The 21,621-nt window shown below is 42.1% G+C and overlaps 2 protein-coding genes across 2 annotated transcripts in view; one reads left to right on the top strand and one right to left on the bottom strand.

The window, feature by feature from the left end:
* Positions 1-1,906: 1,906 nt before the first annotated feature.
* On the top strand, positions 1,907-20,380 carry VTI1B (vesicle transport through interaction with t-SNAREs 1B). The gene is made up of 6 exons (XM_061429209.1): positions 1,907-2,429; positions 12,733-12,791; positions 14,414-14,605; positions 16,774-16,947; positions 18,768-18,829; positions 20,052-20,380. The coding sequence occupies exons 1-6, from the start codon at positions 2,315-2,317 to the stop codon at positions 20,146-20,148; spliced, it is 699 nt and encodes a 232-aa protein (XP_061285193.1). The 5' UTR covers positions 1,907-2,314; the 3' UTR covers positions 20,149-20,380.
* ARG2 (arginase 2) overlaps positions 20,342-21,621 on the bottom strand; it is a 35,274-nt gene continuing 33,994 nt past the window's right edge. Inside the window, exon 9 of the mRNA XM_061429208.1 lies at positions 20,342-20,815. Coding sequence (XP_061285192.1) covers positions 20,610-20,815 — 206 coding nt within the window. The 3' untranslated portion in view covers positions 20,342-20,609. The remainder of the gene's footprint in view (positions 20,816-21,621) is intronic.

Here is a 21,621-nt window from a genome sequence, read left to right as displayed (position 1 = left end):
TTAAAAATTCTTTCAGGGCATTTCCATGACAAGATTAAAATGTCTGCTGTATAGTATACTTGAAGAATGTTTATCCAAAGTAATGGAAGTCTGAGAAATTGGACACAAACATGTCCCATCACTTGTTTGGAGTACATTCTTTTAGTAGAGTTTGTGATTTTCTTGGACTAATAATTACATGTTCACTTTGGTGGAGAAAAGAGTTATAGGGCCATAGTCTTCTCATATTTGTAAATAATCTTTTGTTGAACTTGTTTTGACCATTAAACTATATATTTAGATATGGTCATTTTATGGAAAAATTGGAAAACTTTTGATAATAGTACAGAACTGAATTAATATTTTACTTAATTTATATTGAACTGTCAATGACAAATAAAAAATTTGATGATTTACCATGTTTTTATTTACCAGAATAAAACCTGTAATAATTAAGCAAATTTAATTTGAGTCAACAGAAGAAAGCAATTAAATAAAAGTTTAATTACTGTCAAAAGAGGAAAACACTTTTCGTTACTATGGTTATGCAATCAGTCCTCATTCATGAGGATAATTTGTCCCAGAGTCTGCCACAGTGCAGTCTCAATTCAAATGCTATTAACTTGGGTTGTTGATAATTTGATTGTTCATTCACCCATTTCTACTAATCTTTTATGACACTGTTCAAAGACCACTTTTTCCAACGCAGGCTATTTATAATCTTTCCTTTTTGTACCTGCCCCTTCTGTAACACAATGCTATGGGGCTTATCACAGTACACTGCTACTAACAATCCCAGACTTTGCTATCTCTGAATGCTCAATGAATACTGGTGTCTCAGTGATAAAGAATCCGCCTGCAATGCAGAAGACTTGGGTTCCATCCCTGGGTCAAGAATATTCCCCTGGAGAAGGGAATGGCTACCCACTCCAGTATTCTTGCCTAGGAAATCCCATGGACAGAAGAGCCTGGCAGGCTGCAGTCCATGGAGTCACAAAGAGCTGGATACAACTGAGCGACTGACACTTTTCACTTTCATGGGACTTATCACAGTGCACTGCTACTAACAGATGCAGACTTGGCTACGCAAAGAGCTCAACAAATGTTTGTTGAATCAAAGGTCAGTGAATTCAGTCTAATAAAAATAAGGGCCCAGGAGATATACATCACCAAATCATTTCCCCTTGAACAGTCATATGTATCTTAATGTGTGGGGAGTCTTCAGTATTGGGCTGCCAAGGAAACATTTCAGAATGAACTCCATAGGCAAACCATATAATCAACGGAAACAGGAATTTCCCCCCACTAACCATGGAAACCCACAGAGTGCAGGAAAAGGCTTTGTAATTGTTAACACATGACACTTAATGGGAAAGAGACCTGATGAAACCAGCTCTGCCTTGCTCACTACATTATAAATTATCCAAGCGCAGAGGGTGAATCTTTTATTCACCAACACATGCCCAGAACCCAGTATAAAGACTATGCTTAAATTGACAAACACCTGCTGAGTGAATGACTGCATGAGCAAGCCCATATTTGAGCTCAGCCCAAATAAGAGGCTGAGCGCATACTTGAGGGGTCGCACTGCTGCCCAGGGACCACTCCTGAAAGCATGTCACTCCGGTCACCTGCTCCCCGAAAGTGCTTTCAGCTCAGGGCAGGCAGGTACCTGGTCCAACTATCTTCTGAGAACTGAAAGCTAACAGCCGGAATGTGAATTGAGGAAATCAGGATAGTCACACAGTGCGATGATTATGAAGACGACGGCCAGGTGCCAACTGATACCTAACCTCTGCGCATCAGGGTCATGCCGGCGGCCACGGTTACAGCAGCATCACCGCCCCCAGCAACTCGTGACTTCCGAGTCGGAGCGTCTTCCGCGCCGAACTACAACCCCCGGCATGCACTGCAGCTCCCCCAACCCTTGCCGGAAGGCGGGGCCCAGGAAAGAGGCGGCCACGTCGCCCGGCCCGCGGGTGCCCAGGTTTTCCTTCCGCCATCGGGCTTCCCCCCAGCCTCGGACTGAGTATTTCCGGGGTTCCGAGACTGCCGCTCGCGCCAAAGCGCTGCCACCCCTTCAGGAGTCTCCCGGGCGACGGAGCCAGACTAACTTTCTGTCAGGCTTTGGCGCCCGGCGCGCCGTCAGTGACGGCATGCAGGGGGTGGGCATTCCGGCCCGGGAGGACCCCGCCGCGGCCCCGGAAGCGCCTCGTCTTGGGCGACTGTGGCGGCGGTCGCCGTGATGCCTGCGGGGCTAGGCGGCTGACGGCGGAATAGGTGCGGGCCCTGGGCCCGGAATCTCGGCGCCCGCTGCTCGAGAGCGGCCTGCGCCATGGCCACCTCCGCCGCCTCCTCGGAGCATTTCGAGAAACTGCACGAGATCTTCCGCGGCCTCCATGAAGACCTACGAGGGGTGCCGGAGCGGCTCCTGGGGATGGCAGGGACAGGTGAGGTGGGGGCGGGATGAGCCAACGAGAACAGCGCTTCGCTAGCACCGGGAGGAAGAGCCCCCACCTTCCCAGACCCACTCTCTCGTCTCCTCGCTTGGCATCTTCAGACACGCCCCCTAGGGCTGGCTGAGTCCCGGCGTCCAGAATCTCCGTGCTGCCACTTAGGTACCCAGGAATCCACCGCGGAGTGTCATCTCTCTCTTGAATCCCCTGTAACCTTCAGAGTTCGCTCGTTTCATTTTCACTGTGGCAAGATGGGCATGAGAGACCTTAGACCTGTGACCCTTAAATCTGTAAACTGAGTATAATTGGTTTTCTTTGTGGCTCTCAATATTTTGTTTTTCCCGCTTGAAAGTATTCTCCAGAGACCCATAGTTTTCACCAGATTGGCAAAGGACCTGTAGCACAAAAAGGGTTAAGAACCCAAAGCCATCATAACTTTTGAGGCTGGTGTAAATAACCAACCTTGGGGGCGGGTAGGGTTTGAGGGAGGGATTGGTCTTTAAAATAAGGATGGTGGCCTTCAGGTGCGATCCTTTTATGACCTCTGCTTAGACCTTCCTGCCTCTTGATTTCATAATGCAGTGTGCTGCAAGCTTGACTTGGGGGAGCTAAGAGTTTTCTGGTTGAATCTGTATAGGAAGGTCTATCATAGTAGTAGATCTTGATGGCAAGGCCGATGAGACTTCCATTGCTTTTACTGAAGCATGGAAGCTTGAGTGTTTGCTCTGAGAGTTACCCAAGGTCACATGAATTGAATGACTCTGGTGAGAATGAAACTCATACTTTTGTTTAACATATACTTATTAAGAGAGGCTGCTGTGCACTAGGTACTGTCTAGATGCTGGTAATATTGCAAATTGCTGTGAAAAGACTTACAGATCTCTGTTCTTATGGGTCGATGATGATATATAAATATTAGGAAGTGGTGTTAAGGGCCATACAGGAAAATAAAGCAGGGCAAGGAATGGGGAAGCCCTAATTGTAGATTGGGTGGCTGTGAAAGGCCTCTTTGAGGAGGTCGCATTTGAGCAGAGACTTGAAGTAAGGGAGTGAACCATGCAAAAATCTGGGAGAAATAAGTTTCAGGAGGACAGAATAGTACTCTAATAGTCCTTAAGCAGAAGTGAGTTTGGTATGCTGTAGGAAGAGCTAGAGGGCCAGTGTGTTCAGGGTGGAATGAGCAAAGGAAATTCTAGTAGTAGATAAGGTTTTAAAGGGCCAGATTGTGTGGGGCCACGTGAACCATGGAGAGGGATTTGCATCTTTATCTAAATACAGTGACTTGAAGTTAAAGGCTACAGAACAGGAGAGTGATTAGATCTGATTTACATGGTTGAAAAATAGATCATTTTTTTCAGCCTGGTGTTGATTTAAATTTTGCAAGATTTGTTTCTGTAAGGGTGTGCTTGTGGTTTAGTTGCTAAGTGGTGTCTGACTCTTTCCAACTGCATGGACTGTAGTCCACCAGACTCCTCTGTCCATGGCATTTCCCAGATTGGAGTGGGTTGCCATTTCCTTCTCCAGGGGATCTTCCCAACCCAGGGATTGAAACCCCTGCATTGTGGGCAACTTCTTTAACCAACTGAGCCATCAGGGAAGGGTAAATAATGCCAAAGGATATTCTGTTTCCAAAAATAGAAAACTTAGTTGTATTCACTTTTGTCATCTACCTGAACTTCTAATTGCTGCAAAGAGGACAATCAAAAAGGTGTGAATTTCTACCCAAGTACAAAATATTCTCAACACAAGTTGCTGGTAACACGTAGTTGTTCAGTGGGTAAGTATGTGTAGTATTTGCATATCCCCAGGTTATAAGAATTTCAACAGCCTTCAGTCTCTTTATTCACTGCTTTGTTTACGTTCCTCAGTAAATATTTGTTGAATAAGTTGGATTTAATTAAGCAAACATACTGGGGTGTCATCTCTGAATCCTTTTTTTCTTCTGAGACGACTTCATAGGCTTTCCAAAGCTTTCCTATCATGAATTATTAAGCACTGAATAATATATTAATACATAACACATCCCTTGCATTTAGCTTATGCTCTGTAATTGAATTCAGTATTTTCAATGAACATCTGTCAAGAATTATGTATCATTCAGTATCCTGGGTCTGGGGAGTTCTATGGTTCTTGCCTTAAATGGGAGCAGATTTCCAAAGTGTGTGATAAGTCCTAAGATAGTTTTGAGACCGTGACAGAAAGGCTAACATGGCCGTAGGGGAGTTCTCCTTCCTTCTCAGAAAGGAGAACTTCTGAGTGTAAAGGGTTAACTGGGAGTTTGCCTGAGAGGGGAAATGAGAAGAGACAACAAAGGAAGGGGAAAAAAAAAAGTCAAATATTCAGAACTATGACTGAAACTTAAGATGTGTATGGGAGATCAGTAGTAGATGAGATAAATAAGACACAGCCAGACCCTTCAGTTCAATTCAGTTCAGTCACTCAGTCGTGTCCGACTGTTTGCAACCCCATGAATTGCAGCACGCCAGGCTTCCCTGTCCATCACCAACTTCTGGAGTTCACCCAAACTCAAGTCCATCGAGTCAGTGATGCCATCCAGCCATCTCATCCTCTGTCGTCCCCTTCTCCTCCTGCCCCCAATCTCTCCCAGCATCAGAGTCTTTTCCAATGAGTCAACTCTTCACATGAGGTGGCCAAAGTATTCAAGTTTCAGCTTTAGCATCAGTCCTTCCAAAGAACACCCAGGACTGATCTCCTTTAGGATGGACTGGTTGGATCTCCTTGCAGTCCAAGGGACTCTCAAGAGTCTTCTCCAACAGCACAGTTCAAAAGCATCAATTCTTCGGCACTCAGCTTTCTAAACAATCCAACTGTCACATCCATACATGACCACTGGAAAAACCATAGCCTTGACTAGACGGACTTTTGTTGGCAAAGTAATGTCTCTGCTTTTTAATATGCTGTCTAGGTTGGTCATAATTTTCCTTCCAAGGAGTAAGCATCTTTTAATTTCATGGCTGCAGTCACCATCTGCAGTGATTTTGGAGCCCCAAAAAATAAAGTCTGAAACTGTTTCCACTAAGGGACCTAAATATCACATTAAGACATCTAAACTTGATACGGAGAATCAATAAAGGATTTTAAATTCTTTTAAAGGCCAGCCCATGTTGATACCAAAGGCAGAAAACATCACAAGAAAAGAAAATTACAGGCCACTATCCTGATGAACACAGATGCAAAAATCCTGAACAAAATACAGATTCTAAAATAAAATCGGACCATATGATTGTATTTTAGGAGAACGCTGGTGACTGAGTAGAGGTTGAAAGAGAGGCACAAAAATATGCTGGGGACCATACATTGGTGGATTTTTTTTCTGAGCTGTCTTTTTCATTCCATTGAGCTTTGAATCTGTTTTAATGCCAGTTACCATACTGTTTTCATTACTATAGCTTTATAATATACAGTTAACCCTTGAATACCAGCCTTCTGTGTAGCTGAAAATCCTAGTGTAGCTTATTGTCCCTCCTATCCAAGGTTCCTCAGTATCTGCAGATTCAGCCAACCACAGGTTATATGGTACTATAGAATTTACTGTTGAAAAAAATGTTTGTATAGGGGACCTGCCCAATTAATACTCTTGTTCAACGGTGAGCTGTAGTTTGAAATCAGAAAGCATGATGCCTCCAGCTTTGTTCTTCTTTTTCAAGATTGCTTTGACTAATTGCGGTCTCTTGTTGTTCCATACAAATTTTTGGATTGTTTGTTCTATTTTTATGGAAAATGCCCTTTGTTTTGCTAATATTTTGTTGAGGATTTTTGCATCAGGGATATTGGCCTGTAATCTTCTTTTCTTGTGATGTTCTCTGGTTTTGGTATCGATGTAGTGCTGGCCTCATAAAAGACTTTGGAAGCGTTCCCTCCTCTTCTGTTGTAAGCTCTATATTTTGTCTGTTTTGTTACTTGTATATTCTAAGCACCTAGATGGAGAAGGATATGGCAACCCACACCAGTACTCTTGCCTGGAAAAGACCATGGACAGAGAAGCCTGGTGTAGGCTACAGTCCATAGGGTCGAAGCGAGTCAGACATGACTGAAGCGACTTAGCACTCAAGCACCTAGAACAATGCCTAGTACATACTTGGTGCTCTATAAATATTTGTTGAATGGTTGTATAAATACTGTGAATTGTTGGGAAGAAAATAGTAACTGTCAATATATAATTAAGTGTTGAAACTGAAGGTGATTTTATTTACCACGTTTTCCATATTGTCATCACTTTTAAAATCAATGTATACACCTATTTTTAAAAAGGATAGGATTAACAGACACAGTGTGTCCTACTTTAGGAGGTTTGTATGGAAGTGACAGTCCATTAGCATTTGTGATACTTATTAATTCATTATTACTTTAAACACCCACAACAATAATTTGTAGTCTTAGTTTTGCAGCATCTGAAGAGGTCTCTCCACATGTCTCAGGCTGCTGTAAATTCTTATCCAGTTAATACAGTAAATACCTGTAGTCATGATTTCTCGTTTTAGTTTCGTAGCACCTGAAGGCATCTCTCCACATGTTGTAATGAACATTGTAAAATTATTCGTTTTTCGCTTTAATTCACTTAAGTTTCAGTTGCTATACACGAAACTCCACTATTTTGGAAACCAGAAAAAATGATAACTATGGAGGACGATATGTAGCAGGTTGGTAAACACAATTACTCACTGACTGCAGAATTTTAATTTTTCCAACACTTCATATTCTTTAAATTTAGTTTTCGCTTAGTTCTTCTTACCTAGGAATTTACTTTAAAAGACACTGGTAGTCACTATTTATTGAACCCTTAATGAGCTTAGCATTTGCTGCATGTTTGTTATGTGTGTTGTATTTTTCAGACAACTATACAGGTTAGTGGTGTTATATTTCTTATTTATAATTGAGGAACCAAGCTTAGAGGGATCTGATGCTTTAATTTCCTTAATGGTGTGAGATCAGGTTAACCATGAGGTCTGCAGAGGATGTAGGTCCTAGAAGTGCCACAAGGGGGCACCAAAAGCACTAATCACAAATTTTAAAAATCTGGTGAAACTGAAGTTATTTCCACAGTTCTAATGGACCAAGACGGAGAAGGCAATGGCAACCCACTCCAGTACTCTTGCCTGGAAAATCCCATGGACGGAGGAGCCTGGTAGGCTGCAGTAAGTGGGGTTGCTAAGAGTCGGACACGACTGAGCGACTTCACTTTGCCTGTTCACTTTCATGCATTGGAGGAGGAAATGGCAACCCACTCCAGTGTTCTTGCCTGGAGAATCGCAGGGACGGCAGGGCCTGGTGGGCTGCTGTCTCTGGGGTCACACAGTCTTACACGACTGAAGTGACTTAGCAGCAGCAACAGTGGACCAAGATGAGTCATTCTGGGGCTATGAAAATTCAAACCGCCAACAAGTGGCTCAGCTGGTAAAGAATTCACCTGCAGTGGGGAAGACCTGGGTTCATCTCTGGATTGAGAAGATCCCCTGGAGAAGGGAAAGGCTACCCACTGCAGTATTCTGGCCTGGAGAATTCCATGGCCTGTATAGTCCATGGGGTCACAAAGAGTCGGACATGACTGAGCTACCTTCTTTTCTTTTTCTACAAGATGGAGAGGCTGCCACCTTGGTTGAGATGAGGTGGGCTTCCTCTAGCGCTTTCAGAGCTTGGTGTTTCATTTTATTCCATGTCTAAGACATTGTGCTGCCATGCACCTAGTTCGCCAAACATTCGGCTTCAGAGTGAGTCACTCACATGTGAATGGTTTGGAAAGACATGAGGGATCAGGAATAGTGTTATTTAGAGTAGCTCATTCTTTCTGAGTTTCCGGTGTCCATTCTACCTGGTATCAGTCCTGCTGTTTTGTAGTTGATTGTAGTGTTAATTCTAGCTCCCTAAAAAATGAAGAGATTTGAAAAGATTATACCTGTGTACCTTGGGAGCATGAAGGTACCCCTCAGTGCCATAGTGTACATGGTGTACAGTGCCACAGATAGGAGACTTGCATTCTGTAACTAGTGTTCTAGTTACATCTGCTCTTTTCTATGGCCTTGGGGAAGACAGTTTCTTCAGGCTCTGGTTTCCTCAACTATAAAATGAGGTTAGACTAGATGACTTCTGAGGGCCATCTTAGCTCTTAACATTCATTAATTTCACAATTTTGAGCAAAGCATAAAGGAACAGGTATTGATACCTCTCAGTTGGGTAGGGGTTCCATCTCTTGAATCTTTAAAAGTATACAGGCTGTAGAGCACTCATAGGAGAATATATGTCTTATGAAATCAGAGAGTAGAGTATTCCAAAAAGACTGAGAATAACAGAATCACGCAGGGAAGTTAGTGAGAGGATCAAGACTGTGGACTGCCTTGCCGCCCCCGTACCCCAGTTCTTATTATACAGCTGCATTCTTTGAATTATTCTAGAATTTGTCTCTTAGGAAAGTAGATATTCATATCCTTTAACAAAGATTAAACGAGGAGAACTTAGGACTAACAGAGATGTAGAAAAATCTAGGACCAGAATGCACTTATAGAATACTGTCATCTTGGATCAGAAGTGAGTGAGTGTGCTTGAGTGTGGAGATGTGCCTCTTTAGAGGAGTGGTGACACGCAACAGTTTTGTGAATGCTCATTATAAAATAATATGATAGCTCTCCATGGAAGTAGCCATTCTTGATTGCAGATATTTCACTGCTGATGGGTGGAAACACAGCCCACTCAAGGATAATAAGGCTGCTTTGGCACTTCCCTGCTGGCTCAGACAGGGAGATCTGCCTGCAGTGTGAGAGACCCAGGTTCAATCCCTGGGTCAGGGACGATCCCCTGGAGAAGGGAATGGCTACCCACTCCAGTGTTCTTGCCTGGAGAATTCCATGAGCAGGAGAGCCTGATGGGCTACAGTCTATGGGGTTGCAAAGAACAGCTAACACTTTGACTCGTGGTGGTAATTTCATGGTGGTTATCTCATGGTTGGTCAAGAGGTAGGCCTTTTGCTTTGCCTGAACTTTCTCCTTTTGGGGGGAGGGGGGCGGTGCGTTGTGAGCAGTGTGTGGTTGAAAGGTTGTTGTTGAATCACGCGAATACACCAGGATTCTTGGCCTCCGGAGGAGAAGAATTCAATCCGGGGCCAGAGACGAGGCTTGATCGCTCAGAGCTTTTGTGTAATAAAGTTTTATTGAAGTATAAAGGAGATAGAGAAAGCTTCTGACATAGGCATCAGAAGGGGGCAGAAAGAGTACCCCCTGCTAGTCTTTAGCTGGGTGTTATATAGTCACTAGCAGTCTGTTAATGAAAGAAAGGAATGTCTTAAAATTCAGAATGGCACCAGGCCCCTCACCCATAAGATGTATTTTGGGATAATCTTGGCACCAAATGGTTTATCCTGGGCCATAAAATGATTAACTTGAATCTTGAAGAAGGGCAGACCACCATACAAATAGTTTCATTTACATAGATTAGGGGAACAATATCCATACTGGTTTGTCAAGTAGCTTCTGGGCCAAGAGGCGGAACCGACTTGGAGACAGAGTTTGGGGTAAAGGCATGGTACATTAGCATAGCTTAAGACAAACATTTCCATAAGAAAAAGGCATTGGTTATCTCTAGGCTCGAGAATAGCTAACTTCAGGCGAAACCGGGTGTCATTATGGCAACACAGTATTTTAAGAGAAACCTCCCTTTAAATTTGTATAGAGAAGGAAAAAATATTGCTAGTTTGTTTCCTCCTGCCGCTTAAGAGAGATAAAAATGTCTGACATTTGCAGGCTATTTCCTCTATTTGGAGACCCCTGGCCTTCCTGCCTGTTACCCTCTCATGGTGAAAACTAGTTCACCTGGAATACGTATTAAGGGAATGCGCATGACAATGAATGCAGCTTAGTAAAGGGTGGATTGTCACTTGACTCTTGCAGGCAATAACAGTGTCTAAGAAGCACCCTACCAGGTTTAGAGCTCTAGAACCTATGGGATGTATAAAAGAAAAAGTAAATTTCTCTACGCAGAGGGAGATTGAGCTCAAGTTGAGACTATAGAATATATATAGCCAAGTGATTTACATTAAAAAGTAGTGGACAGCCAACATGCTAGATGCTATGTGATTAACACAATATAAATCTATATAAAGCGTGACAGTGGTGTTACTTCCAACATGGGATTGGGTTTGAAAGTCAAGGTGTGAGATGAAAATCAGGGTAAACAAAGTTATCCAAGAAAATCTTAGGACAGCATGTTAAGTACCCGTGTGCCATCCCTTCATAAGCCTTACTCTGCTGTTTTCTTGGCATTGGTAAAGATTGCTCTTACTTCAGTTGATGGCAGTGCCGGCTTGTATTTGGAAATGACACTGAGTGAAAAACACACAGACTGTCCTCATACATGCTACAGTGTGGAGGAACCTTGAAGGTTTTATGCTACGTGAGATAAGTCAAACACGAAAGACAAATACTGTATGATTCCTCTTACATGGGGTGCTTGGAGTAGTCACATTCATAGACACAGAAAGCAGAATCGTGGTTACCAGAGTCTGAGGGGAGGGCATATAGGGAGTTAGTGTTTACTGGGTGGAGAGTTTCAGTTTGGGATGACGCAGAGGTTCTATAGATGGATAGCGGTGATGGTTGCCCAACATTGTGAATGTACTTCATGCCACTTAACTGTACACTTAAAATGGCCAAAATGGTCAGTTTTATGTTATATGTATTTTACCACAATTAAAAAAAAAGTATCCCAGATTGTGAATGTAATCCCAAAAGATGAATTCAAAAAATATTATAAGAAGTGACAGTTTTGTGGTAATAAGTAGATTATGTGTAGATTTCCAGGGAGAACATTCATTTTGCTGTATACATTTGAAAAAAAACAAACTCCTCATAAATAGGGCTAATTTTTGCTTCTTAGGTGTGATTTACCTCCTCATTTCCTGGCTGAGGAAGGAGGTTAGGTCCCAAAAAGATGAAGAGAATTATCCAGGCTTACATGTTGAGTTAGGCCCAAAGCTAAGACCAAAACCTAAGCCCATTTACTCCCCAGCACTTCCCCCCATCCAAAGTTTACCAGGTACTCCCTTCATCATTGTGGTGTGTCTAAGCACCATTTTTACTGTAATTATTTCCTTTATTGGAGAAGGCAATGGCACCCCACTCCAGTACTCTTGCCTGGAAAATCCCATGGATGGAGGAGCCTGGTAGGCTGCAGTAAGTGGGGTCGCTAAGAGTCGGACACGACTGAGCGACTTCATTTTCACTTTTCACTTTCATGCATTGTAGAAGGAAATGGCAACCCACTCCAGTGTTCTTGCCTGGAGAATCCCAGGGACGGGGGAGCCTGGTGGGCTGCTGTCTATGGGGTCGCACAGAGTTGGACACGACTGAAGTGACTTAGCAGCAGCAGTAGCAGTATTTCCTTTATATCAGTATTTCATGTAAAATGCATTTATTTAACATATAAAGTTCCTTTAAAAGGACATTTTATATCACTGCCTTAGATGGAAAATCTGCGGAACCTAGCTATATGATCAGAAAAACTACAGTGAAGACAAAAGAATGCTGATTTAGTTAGATGTCCTTGCTTTGGGGCTAAAGCCTGTTCTATTTTTTTAAAGAGGACATTAGTAGTTTTTAGGTATTAAAGACTTACTAGAACTAAAATGACAGGATGCAAAGGATTGAACAAGGAATGACATTTTCCCCTGTGTGAGTCAATGGTATTTTACATCATTTCCTATACCGCTGCCAGTGGGTATGGCTAAGAAACTTGTGCTGTATGCCTTGCAGGCTCTCCAGAGAGCAAAGTAGGTGGGCTTTGAATATATTTGGCAGAAAAGTAGTGGATAAGGGTTAATGTAGAAATGTGACTTACTATGGGGATGAAGATTTCAGAGAACTGGTATTGTTAAACATTCTTATTGATCAAACCGTGCCTGGTCCCTTTGTTAGGGTCCGTGAAAAAAGATTGACAATAATTTAGACCTGTTTTCTTTCTTAGTAGGAATGCTCTTGGTCTTTGGGGCCAGATCATTGTTACGCAGGACTGTCCCTAGCATAGGTACTCTTGTTCCCTGGGCACTTAAATGCCAGTGGTAATACCATCCACCACCTCCCCACCCCACCCCCATTACTACCCCCTCCCCCACCCCCCGTTAATTGTGGTAACTAGTTACCTTACTTTTCTAAGTGTCTTTTAGGAGTGATTAAGTACTGTAGGGTACCCCCAGGAAGGGAATGGGGAGTATATTCTAAGCAGAGGATATATCCTCTACAAATAAATGTTTGGAAGCAGGATTGAGTATTTAAAACTCATCTATCTTTTCCAGAAGAGAAGAAGAAGTTGATTAGAGATTTCGATGAAAAGCAACAGGAAGCAAATGAAACGGTGAGAACAGGAACAAGTTCTTATTTCCTCTTCCTGTTTGTTGGTCTTTGCCAGAAGTAATGCTTATGACATTATGATCACAGATTTAACTGTTCCCGTCTGTTGACCTTAGTTTTGATTAGTTCTTACTAAATGAGGCCAGTTGATGGGGATGGGTATTGAGTAAAACTTGAACACTCCCCCGAAGTGAGTCCTTGATAAAACATTGCTGATACAATAAGGACATTCTCCTTTTACAAGGGTGGACTTTTGAAAGCACATTTTAAAAGCTGGCCATTAAGATAACTTATTCTCCTTGTTAAACTTACTGTCACAGAAAATGGACCTCAGAGGTGGTTCCTACTCACATTGCCTTGTTTTAAAAAATAGAAGGTTTTGGTACCTTGGGCAAGGCATGCATGGTCAGGATGAGTTCTCAGTCAGGACCCAAAGCTTATCAGAAGTTGGTTCAGGTTGCTAAGCAGTTTAAGAACTGCTTCTCATTTAACCTGTGACTTTTCTTTAAAAAAAAAAAAAAAAGCAAGTTTTGCTCTTACCTTTTAGAAGTAAGGGTCCTCTGTCTTCATTACATTGTGCTCTAGCTTTAGCAAACCCTTTTAGGAGGCTGGAGCTAAAATCTCGGTCTCTGGTAGCACTCCAAAGAAATAGTTGCCTCTAGTATCTGCTACCCCAGAGTAGACTGAAGAATTATTTTTAAGCCACAGAACTTTATTGTTTGTTGAAGAATAACTCCTTTATTCCAATGAAGTTTTTAGAAGTTAAGCCCATCTGCATCCTTTTTTCTGCTCTGCATGTATTTGAAGAAGGATCAACCTATCAGACTGTGGAAACTATCACCTTCAAAATGGGAGTACCAGAAACTTTTCTAATACCTTTGCATTACTGGGCATAAATCTGTGATATCTGTTACAGAGCTAGGCCTCTTTTTCAGTTAACATCTTGGTAGCATTTTCTAAAGTTAACTAGTCCTACTCTAGCCATCCAAAGCAGAAGAAAATGACTCATGGCCTCTTACAAATGAGTCTGTGTGTTACAATTTACTTGTCCCAGAAAAATGGAAAGGATTTGGACCCCTGGTTTTTCTGACATGGACACAAACAGTTGATTTTCAGGAGGAGGAAGGGAAGAACCTTGATGCCATACCCCTAATTATTTTTAGTACAGTAGGTCCTTAAGTGCTTCGTGATAGCACTTGGACCATAACAGGCTAAGAACTTGGTATACTGAAAAGAGTATGAAGATCTGGAATCCTGACTTATGTAATCTTGAACAGGTTTCTTCGAGTCTCATATATGAAGTAAAAGTATTTCCTACCTTTTTGATCTGTTGTGAGGATTAAATGAGAAAATATATGTCAAAATGTTTAATAAGCTATAAGGTACTTGTTAGTTTTCTCACTTATTCATCACATACTTTTTGAAGGCCTGTTCTGTGCCTGCTGGGCACTATGCCAAGCACTCAGTAATGAAGTGAAGGTGTCACATGTGGTCCCTGCCCTCCTGGACCACATTTTGAGTATTTATTTAGGATTGCTTGTGGTTTGATTAGTCCAAACTAGACATATTACCCATATGAGAGAGAATAGAAGCAGGCCATCTACTCACTACTTTCTGCCTTCCTAGCTGGCAGAGATGGAAGAGGAACTGCGTTATGCACCCCTATCTTTTCGTAACCCTATGATGTCTAAGCTGCGAACCTACCGGAAGGACCTTGCCAAACTCCATCGGGAAGTGAGAAGTACGCCTTTGACAGCCACTCCTGGGGCCCGAGGAGACATGAAATATGGCACATACGCTGTGGAGAACGAGCATATGGTGAGCATCAGCTGTCTTCCCTGTGGGTCTGTGGCACAGTGATTAACAGAATTGTGGAGTACAGTTGATGTTATCAGTTGCATACTTGACTGGTTTTTTCCATCTTATCTTCTTTCTTGCATCCAATTTCCCTTCTCCCCTTGGGTGCCTGCCTCTACTGAATTTAATGCAGACCATTCCAAACAATTTACCTGTTTAGATTTTTTTGTATCCTTTATGTATAAAACAGTGCTTGATGGGTAGTGGTGATATACAGGCGTTACCTATTCATGTTACACCTGGACTCTGTAGTCTGACTCACTAATCCAGTTTCTTTCTCACATATCCCCCCAGAGTTCAGTTAGGATTTTAACTTATCAGAGCATTGTTACAAAAGTAACCCACACTTTTCCTTACATTTGTATCAATGGTCCAATAGCCCAGATGCAGTAGAGAAAGCAGGATGTTCCTCAAAAAAGGGGGGCTGACACCTTACTCATCATAATAGAAAGTGAGCCAGACTGCCTCTCTAGCCTACAGTGTTCTCATTTATAAAATTAGACTACTAAATTGAAAATGTGTATTCTCAAACTGTCTAAAGAAGCTAGATAGGTAAAGGAGAAAAGGTTCACAAAGATTAAATTTCATGTGTTACATTTGGGATTATGCTCCACAGCACAAAGTAGAAATGGCCTGTCTGGTAATGTGGGAGAGAAGTGGAAGGGGACCCACTAGTGTAGACTGTATGGATGTAGAAAGGGTGATGACACAGTGTTAAACAAATCCTGTTTCATGAAGCATCCTAAACGTAGTTTGAGATATTCACATGATACTGGCCTGACATTCCTGATGTGAAAACTAGAGTTTTTGAGAATGATATAAAATTTTCAAAGGAGAGTGGGAAAACACACGCAAGGAGCACTTGTTAAAAGTGAGATGAAAGGTGTACAGTGACTTTGGTCATCTGTGACCCAAAAAGCCCCAAAAAACAAAACGGGGGAAGATAATTCCAAGCAATAATTTTTCTTTAAAATTATTAGTTTCAGAAATTATAAAAACAATATAGGTATATAAACTACTTTCAGTAGAATTACTGTTCCAAATCTGGGGTTGATTCATGTGACCTTACTGTCTCTGCCTCCTCTTTCTTAAGCCCAATCATTTGAAAATCCTCATCTTTTATGTTTAAAAATGTTGTTTTCCTGCTGCCTTTAAGCCAGTGTAAACTGGAGTTCATTTCAGCCTCATTCAGTGGTTTCCTCACTTGTCTGTGCTATATATGAAGTGAAAAAGCCTTCTTGTTGCTTCTGATCTGGAAACACACCTTTCGGCTTCTTAATGGTGGTATCGAGTGCTAATGGTCACCTGCTCAGTAAATAGGCCTTGTGAGCTGACCCCTTTTCCAGAGTTGGTGCACATGTATGCTCGGAAGAGCTGAGAACTTAGAGCTGCCTCCATTTCTGTCAGTAGTTATTTCTGGCCTGACAAAGGCTGCTTCGGTCTTCATGCCTCCTGTGCTTAGGAATAGGTGGAATAATACTTTGGTGGAGTTTCAGAAATAGTGCGCTTTACTTGGCCCCGGATACTACCTCCCTTGAGAGCAAATCACCAGTGTAACAACTTCAGGATTTGTTTTCTGTTTGGCCTGAGGCGAAATTCTTTGGATGCTTACCAAGGGTGTAGCTACTTTTTTCCAGAGAGTAGTAGTCTCACACTTTTAAGTGATTTCTATGTGTGCTGAAAATGAATAGCTTATTCATGGTCACTCAGTACCAATCAGTGGGAACTTTCAGTGAATTACACTATTTCTAAGGCTGTAGAGTTTAGTTGGTTTGCCCTATCAAAATGATAGGATGTATGAATTTTTAGGTAGCTCCTGCATCCCAGATCTGGGCCATTGCCTCTCAGATGTTGCTAGTCCAGGAAGCACATGAGTCAGTTCAGATTCGTCAGGAGAACAAGGAAGATGCTCTGGTGTATTGAATCCTCTCCTTGCCTCACTTAAGTGCAACAAGCAGTGGACTGGGAGGTATTGTGATCCTAGATTGAATCCCAGGTTCTCTTGTAGTCTGATTCATTAGCATCTTTGATTGTCTTACAAGTATGAAAATTACTGCACGCTATATCCCTTCTTATAAATTCATTTATAACGAAAGAAGTCTAACAATTCCCTTTCATACTCCTGTCAGAATCGGCTACAGTCTCAAAGGGCATTGCTTCTGCAAGGCACTGACAGCCTGAATCGGGCCACCCAGAGTATTGAGCGTTCTCATCGTATTGCTGCAGAGACTGACCAGATTGGCTCAGAAATCATAGAAGAGCTGGGGGAGCAACGTGACCAGTTGGAACGTACCAAGAGTAGAGTAAGTCTGGGTGGATAGAGGGGCAAGAATGGGGAAAGTAAGTGGGCCCATTACACCCTGATGCTTTGCTGCTGTCAGAAGCAACCGCAGTTCCAAATTCAGGGTATGATTTTTTAGGTTCTTATGCTTTTCTCTGTTCGTAATTTGCTTGACTAAAACATATCCCTTGTAAGTAATTTTACTTGTAAGATTTAGAGGTCACTGGGCAGGGGGACTGAGATTGCAGAAAACCCAGTTTCTACATTTATTGAAGATTGTCAAATAGGATTGTAGCCATACCATCCTTTTATTAGGTCCTATATTAGGTCCTGTATTATGAACTAAATTTCTGTTTCTCACACATCTAGTAGAACACCTGCTATTCTTATGAAAGCAACATTTGCTTTAAAAGATTCTAAGCTTACCTGTCATTTAGAGCCAAGGCTATTTTCCACGTGTCATAAAATAGTACTACTGACAATTTATAGAGGTTTAATCCTGGACTCTTCTTAACCTAAGGTAAGGGAGATCATGGGCTTCCCTGATGGCTCAGTGGTAAAGAATCCGCCTGCAGTGTAGGAGACAGGGGTTCAATCCCTGGGTCGAGAAGATCCCCTGGAGTAGGAAATAGCAACCCACTCCAGTATTCTTGCCTAGGAAGTCCCATGGACAGAGGACGTGGCTGGCTACAGTCCATGGGATCACAGAGTCAAATATGACTGAGCAATTAACACTACTACTACTACAAACTAAGGGAGATGACTGTGAGAAAACAAAATACTTAGGCCAAATGATGACTGTACTGTGGCCTCTAATCTACTATCACTTATCACTCTAAGGGGCTCTGAAAAACAACTTATTTCTTCCTTTCTGTACCATCTGCAAAGGAATTGTAAAAACTGCCAGTGGAATGCTGTATTAAGAACATGAGGTAGATAAATGAAACACAGATACTATGGGCAAGACTTAGATACGAGAAAGTCATCTCAAATCCCCACACTGAGCCTTATTTTCCCACCTTAATAGCCGTAATTCTCCACTCTTAAAATCAAGTCAGAATGATTTTGACAACTTAAAATCAAGTCAGGTATCACCCTCCGCAGTGAAAATTCACAGTAAAGTACTGAATTCAAGGTAAACTGCAGAGAAAGCGGCTTGTTTGCAGATTGCATGGTTTGTTTTTACTTTTGAACTTACTAGATGGATTAGTTGAATTTTAAAGCTGAGGAATGAGCTGAGAGATCAACTTACCAAGGCCACTGGTGAACAGGAACAGATGGCAGGTGGCATCTGTTGAAATATCCTCCAGCTATATAGGTTAGTAACAGGCAACCAAAAGGGGGGAAAAAAGGCTTTTAAAAAAAGATTAATTCCTTTCATAATTCAATATAAGTATCTCTTAAAGGGTAAAGAAAAAAGGGAAAAGAACCAGATCTCAAAAGTGGTAATCCACCAGGCTACAAAAACAAACATTAGCTCAGGAGGCTGTCCTGGAGTTTGGGCTGATGAAATTCACATCTTAAGTTGCTCAGAGTTACTTCAGTTACTGGCAAGGTACACTCGAAGACTTTGTGTTGTGTAGCCACAGTGAAGGATTAGCTCAGTCCCAGAGGTCTCCTCACAGCAGCCTTGGGATACAATCATTCCTAGGCCTATTGACAAGTATTAAAGTATCTTGTCCTTTCCAGTTTCTTCTACTTACAGAGGCCATCATTTAAATTGATTTGATTTCTGGGAGTTTTTCAACATAAAGCCTTTAACACCGTCAGTTTACTAATGTTCAGTTCTACAGTGTGTACTTCTGTGAGAAGAGGGAAATAATTGCTATTTTCTCTTCTCAGCTGGTAAATACAAGTGAAAACTTGAGCAAAAGTCGGAAGATTCTTCGCTCAATGTCCAGAAAGTAAGTTTCAAAAATTAGTCACAATTAATTTCTCTTAATTCTAATCTTTCAGCTGAGAATGTCAAAGCTTTAAACCATGACTTGCAAAGGTACTGATAGAACAGAAGAAATAAAGAATATCACATAGTTAAGTATCCCAGAAAAAAATCCATTGTTGGAAGTATATATGCTGCTCTGATTTGGAGCAGTGGAAAACTGGTCCACCGGAAGGACTTTTCATGCCAGTTTACATTCCTTAGAGAAGACAGCACATGGGAACAGGGCTTGATATTCCTGGAAATAAATTTGTAAAAACTTAATTAGAAAACTTTTCACTGCTTTGGCTTTGTACTTGATTTTGGCTCTGCTTGCCCTTTATGGGAGTCAGCCATTATTTGGGAGTTCTGTCTTGTTAGCAAGGAGTTGATTTGAGAAAAAACCCTTTAGGTAAATGCTAACAGCAGCAAAACCATGGGCAGAAGGGAAGTATTGACACTGAGGCTGAATTTGGGGGGTAAGTTGGTGTAGGTAGTATGAGTGAAACCATAACCAAGTCATGGAACTAGCAAGAGAGTGAGATTTTCCAAAACAGTGGTAAGTTCCTTGTGGAGCAGGAGAAAATGTCTGATTTTGATTCTTTGTGTTAAAGAGTATAGGAGCTTCAGAAAAATTTCTACCTTTATAGAGAAAGGCAAGAAGTTGAGAAGACATTGAAAGGCACTCCCAGCTTCTAGTTACTTATCCTAAAGCAGGACCACCTCCTGTACTCAAGCTGGACTTGGACACTGGGGTCTCCCACCGCCCCTTCTCCTAATGTGTCCTCACAGCTGTAGTATGTGATCAGGGCAGCTATAGATGGTTAGATAGTGAGCTTCTACTTTGAAATCTGATTCAACTGATTTAAAAAATGGTATACTTTTTCACATGTTTATTTAATATTTTTCTAATTAGCCCATCATAGAAAAACTACTTTTAAAGTGAAGTACTAATTACTATTTGAAGACATTTTAGAAAAAAACATTTGTATGTTTTGGTATCTTATTGCCCCGGTTTTCAATATTTCTGTGAGGTAGATAGTAGTAATTATTTACAAGGTTACTAAGTGGCTACATGATGGAACAAAAATTCAGTCTGCCTCACAGTATCCTGCCTTGGCCCCAGGTCAAACTCCTCAGTATTAAGAATGGAAAGAAATAAGGTTACCCAGACTTCTGACTACATCCCACTTTGCTTCTCTTTGTAGAGTGACAACCAACAAGCTGCTGCTTTCCATCGTCATCTTACTGGAGCTAGCCATTCTGGGAGGCCTGGTTTATTACAAATTCTTTCGCAGGCATTAAACCTCCTATAGGGAAGGGGTTGTGGACCAGAACTGTGACTCTGTGAATGAACGGCGTTAGAGGTGTGGAAAAAATCTTATTGCTGCTGTGAACTAGTGGTTCAAGAAGGCACTGTGTAGCCAGACTGTGGGTGGAGGGAGGAAGACAGAAGACCACTGAAATGTGAAGGAACAGCAATAAGACCAGTATGATATACCAAGGTAATAAATGTCCTTTATTTGACTTAAGTTTACATAGCGCTCCAACATATTAATACCCTGTGAGCGTCAAAAAACCAAATACAGTACAGTACTATTATCGGTCACCAAAATGAAAGGGAAGGAAACTGTACAATTGTGAGAATGCACAAATGTTCTCATTAAGGCAGTATTGACCCAGATGATCATTCAGTATCTGTCACCACAAACGCCTCACGGCTCTGGAATGCCCACTGTGACACATGTGTCAACAAACAGTATTCCCTAAATTCTTACACGTTCTTCACTCTCTGATTCATCTGGTGAGCTGGGAGTAGGAAGTTGGTCGTAGACAACATGCCCTCCCTCCCTCGTCTGCCCGAAACTCGAAGCAATGACGTCCACTGCCAGGCTGGCTGTAGCCTTGGCCTCCTCCTCTGACACGGCCAACCGAGGATTGACTTCAACGAGGTCCAGGGCCGAGAGCAACCCTGAAAACACAAAGCAGGACAACAAGAAAACTTCCTAGCTGCTCCTTTCAGTGAGGGTCGTCCCACCTGGGTAGAACACACCAAGGTGAAAGGGTCATGTTCTACTAGAAAATTACCCACTGTCAGGAAGGCCCTTACCCCTCATCCTCTTGGGCATGAATTTAAGTTAGAAACACTGGTAATGCCGGGGCAGGATTGAGAGAAACCTTTAAAGCAATTAAGTCAGTTATCCCTGTGTAATGAATGTAACAGGCATGGCTGACAGGCTTTCTGGTTAGGATGAGCAAGGTCGGGGTGAGGGGTAAACAGGGGTGGCAGTAGGAGTTTCCAGTCTAGTTGGGAAAATGTATCATTTCCAGTATTTCCAGGGACCTGCCAGATGCCTGCCTGTAGTTGTGTGATGAGATCTCTCACGTCTCACTAGCCAGCACTCTATTCCCACTTCTGAACTCTGGCGCTGTGTAGCTTTTAAGGCACCGTGTGTCCTAAAGTATAGCTGTTACTGCATATCTTACTCTCACCCCTGCAAGTTTGAACTCTCAGGACAGGCTCCATATATGACACAGTTCTTAGGTCTCCCTTCAGACGGATGTAGTATCTTGCACTTGGTCATATTTAGTTTGAACTCCAGTTACCTTCTGTGAGGGTCTGGGTACTTGTGCCAAAGGGTTTGAGGCGGGAAGATTAGACCATAAAAGAACCTATCTAGCCCTGCCCTCTGCCCCTCCCCATCAACATATATATCCCCTACTTCTGGGGTGTTTATTTTTAGTTGGTTATTCTGGATGAAGTTAATCTACCTCCTT

Source organism: Bos javanicus, chromosome 10 (genome assembly GCF_032452875.1).
Source record: "Bos javanicus breed banteng chromosome 10, ARS-OSU_banteng_1.0, whole genome shotgun sequence".
Lineage (NCBI taxonomy): Eukaryota > Metazoa > Chordata > Mammalia > Artiodactyla > Bovidae > Bos > Bos javanicus.
Note: the sequence above shows the minus strand (reverse complement) of the source record. Positions and strands in the feature narration are given on the sequence as shown.

Excerpts from the sequence above, each read along its gene's own strand:
- VTI1B (XM_061429209.1), top strand. The coding sequence starts at position 2,315 with ATGGCCACCTCCGCCGCCTCCTCGGAGCATTTCGAGAAACTGCACGAG. Across the intron at positions 14,606-16,773 it reads CTGTGGAGAACGAGCATATG|AATCGGCTACAGTCTCAAAG; the intron begins GTGAGCATCAGC and ends TACTCCTGTCAG. Across the intron at positions 16,948-18,767 it reads TGGAACGTACCAAGAGTAGA|CTGGTAAATACAAGTGAAAA; the intron begins GTAAGTCTGGGT and ends TTCTCTTCTCAG.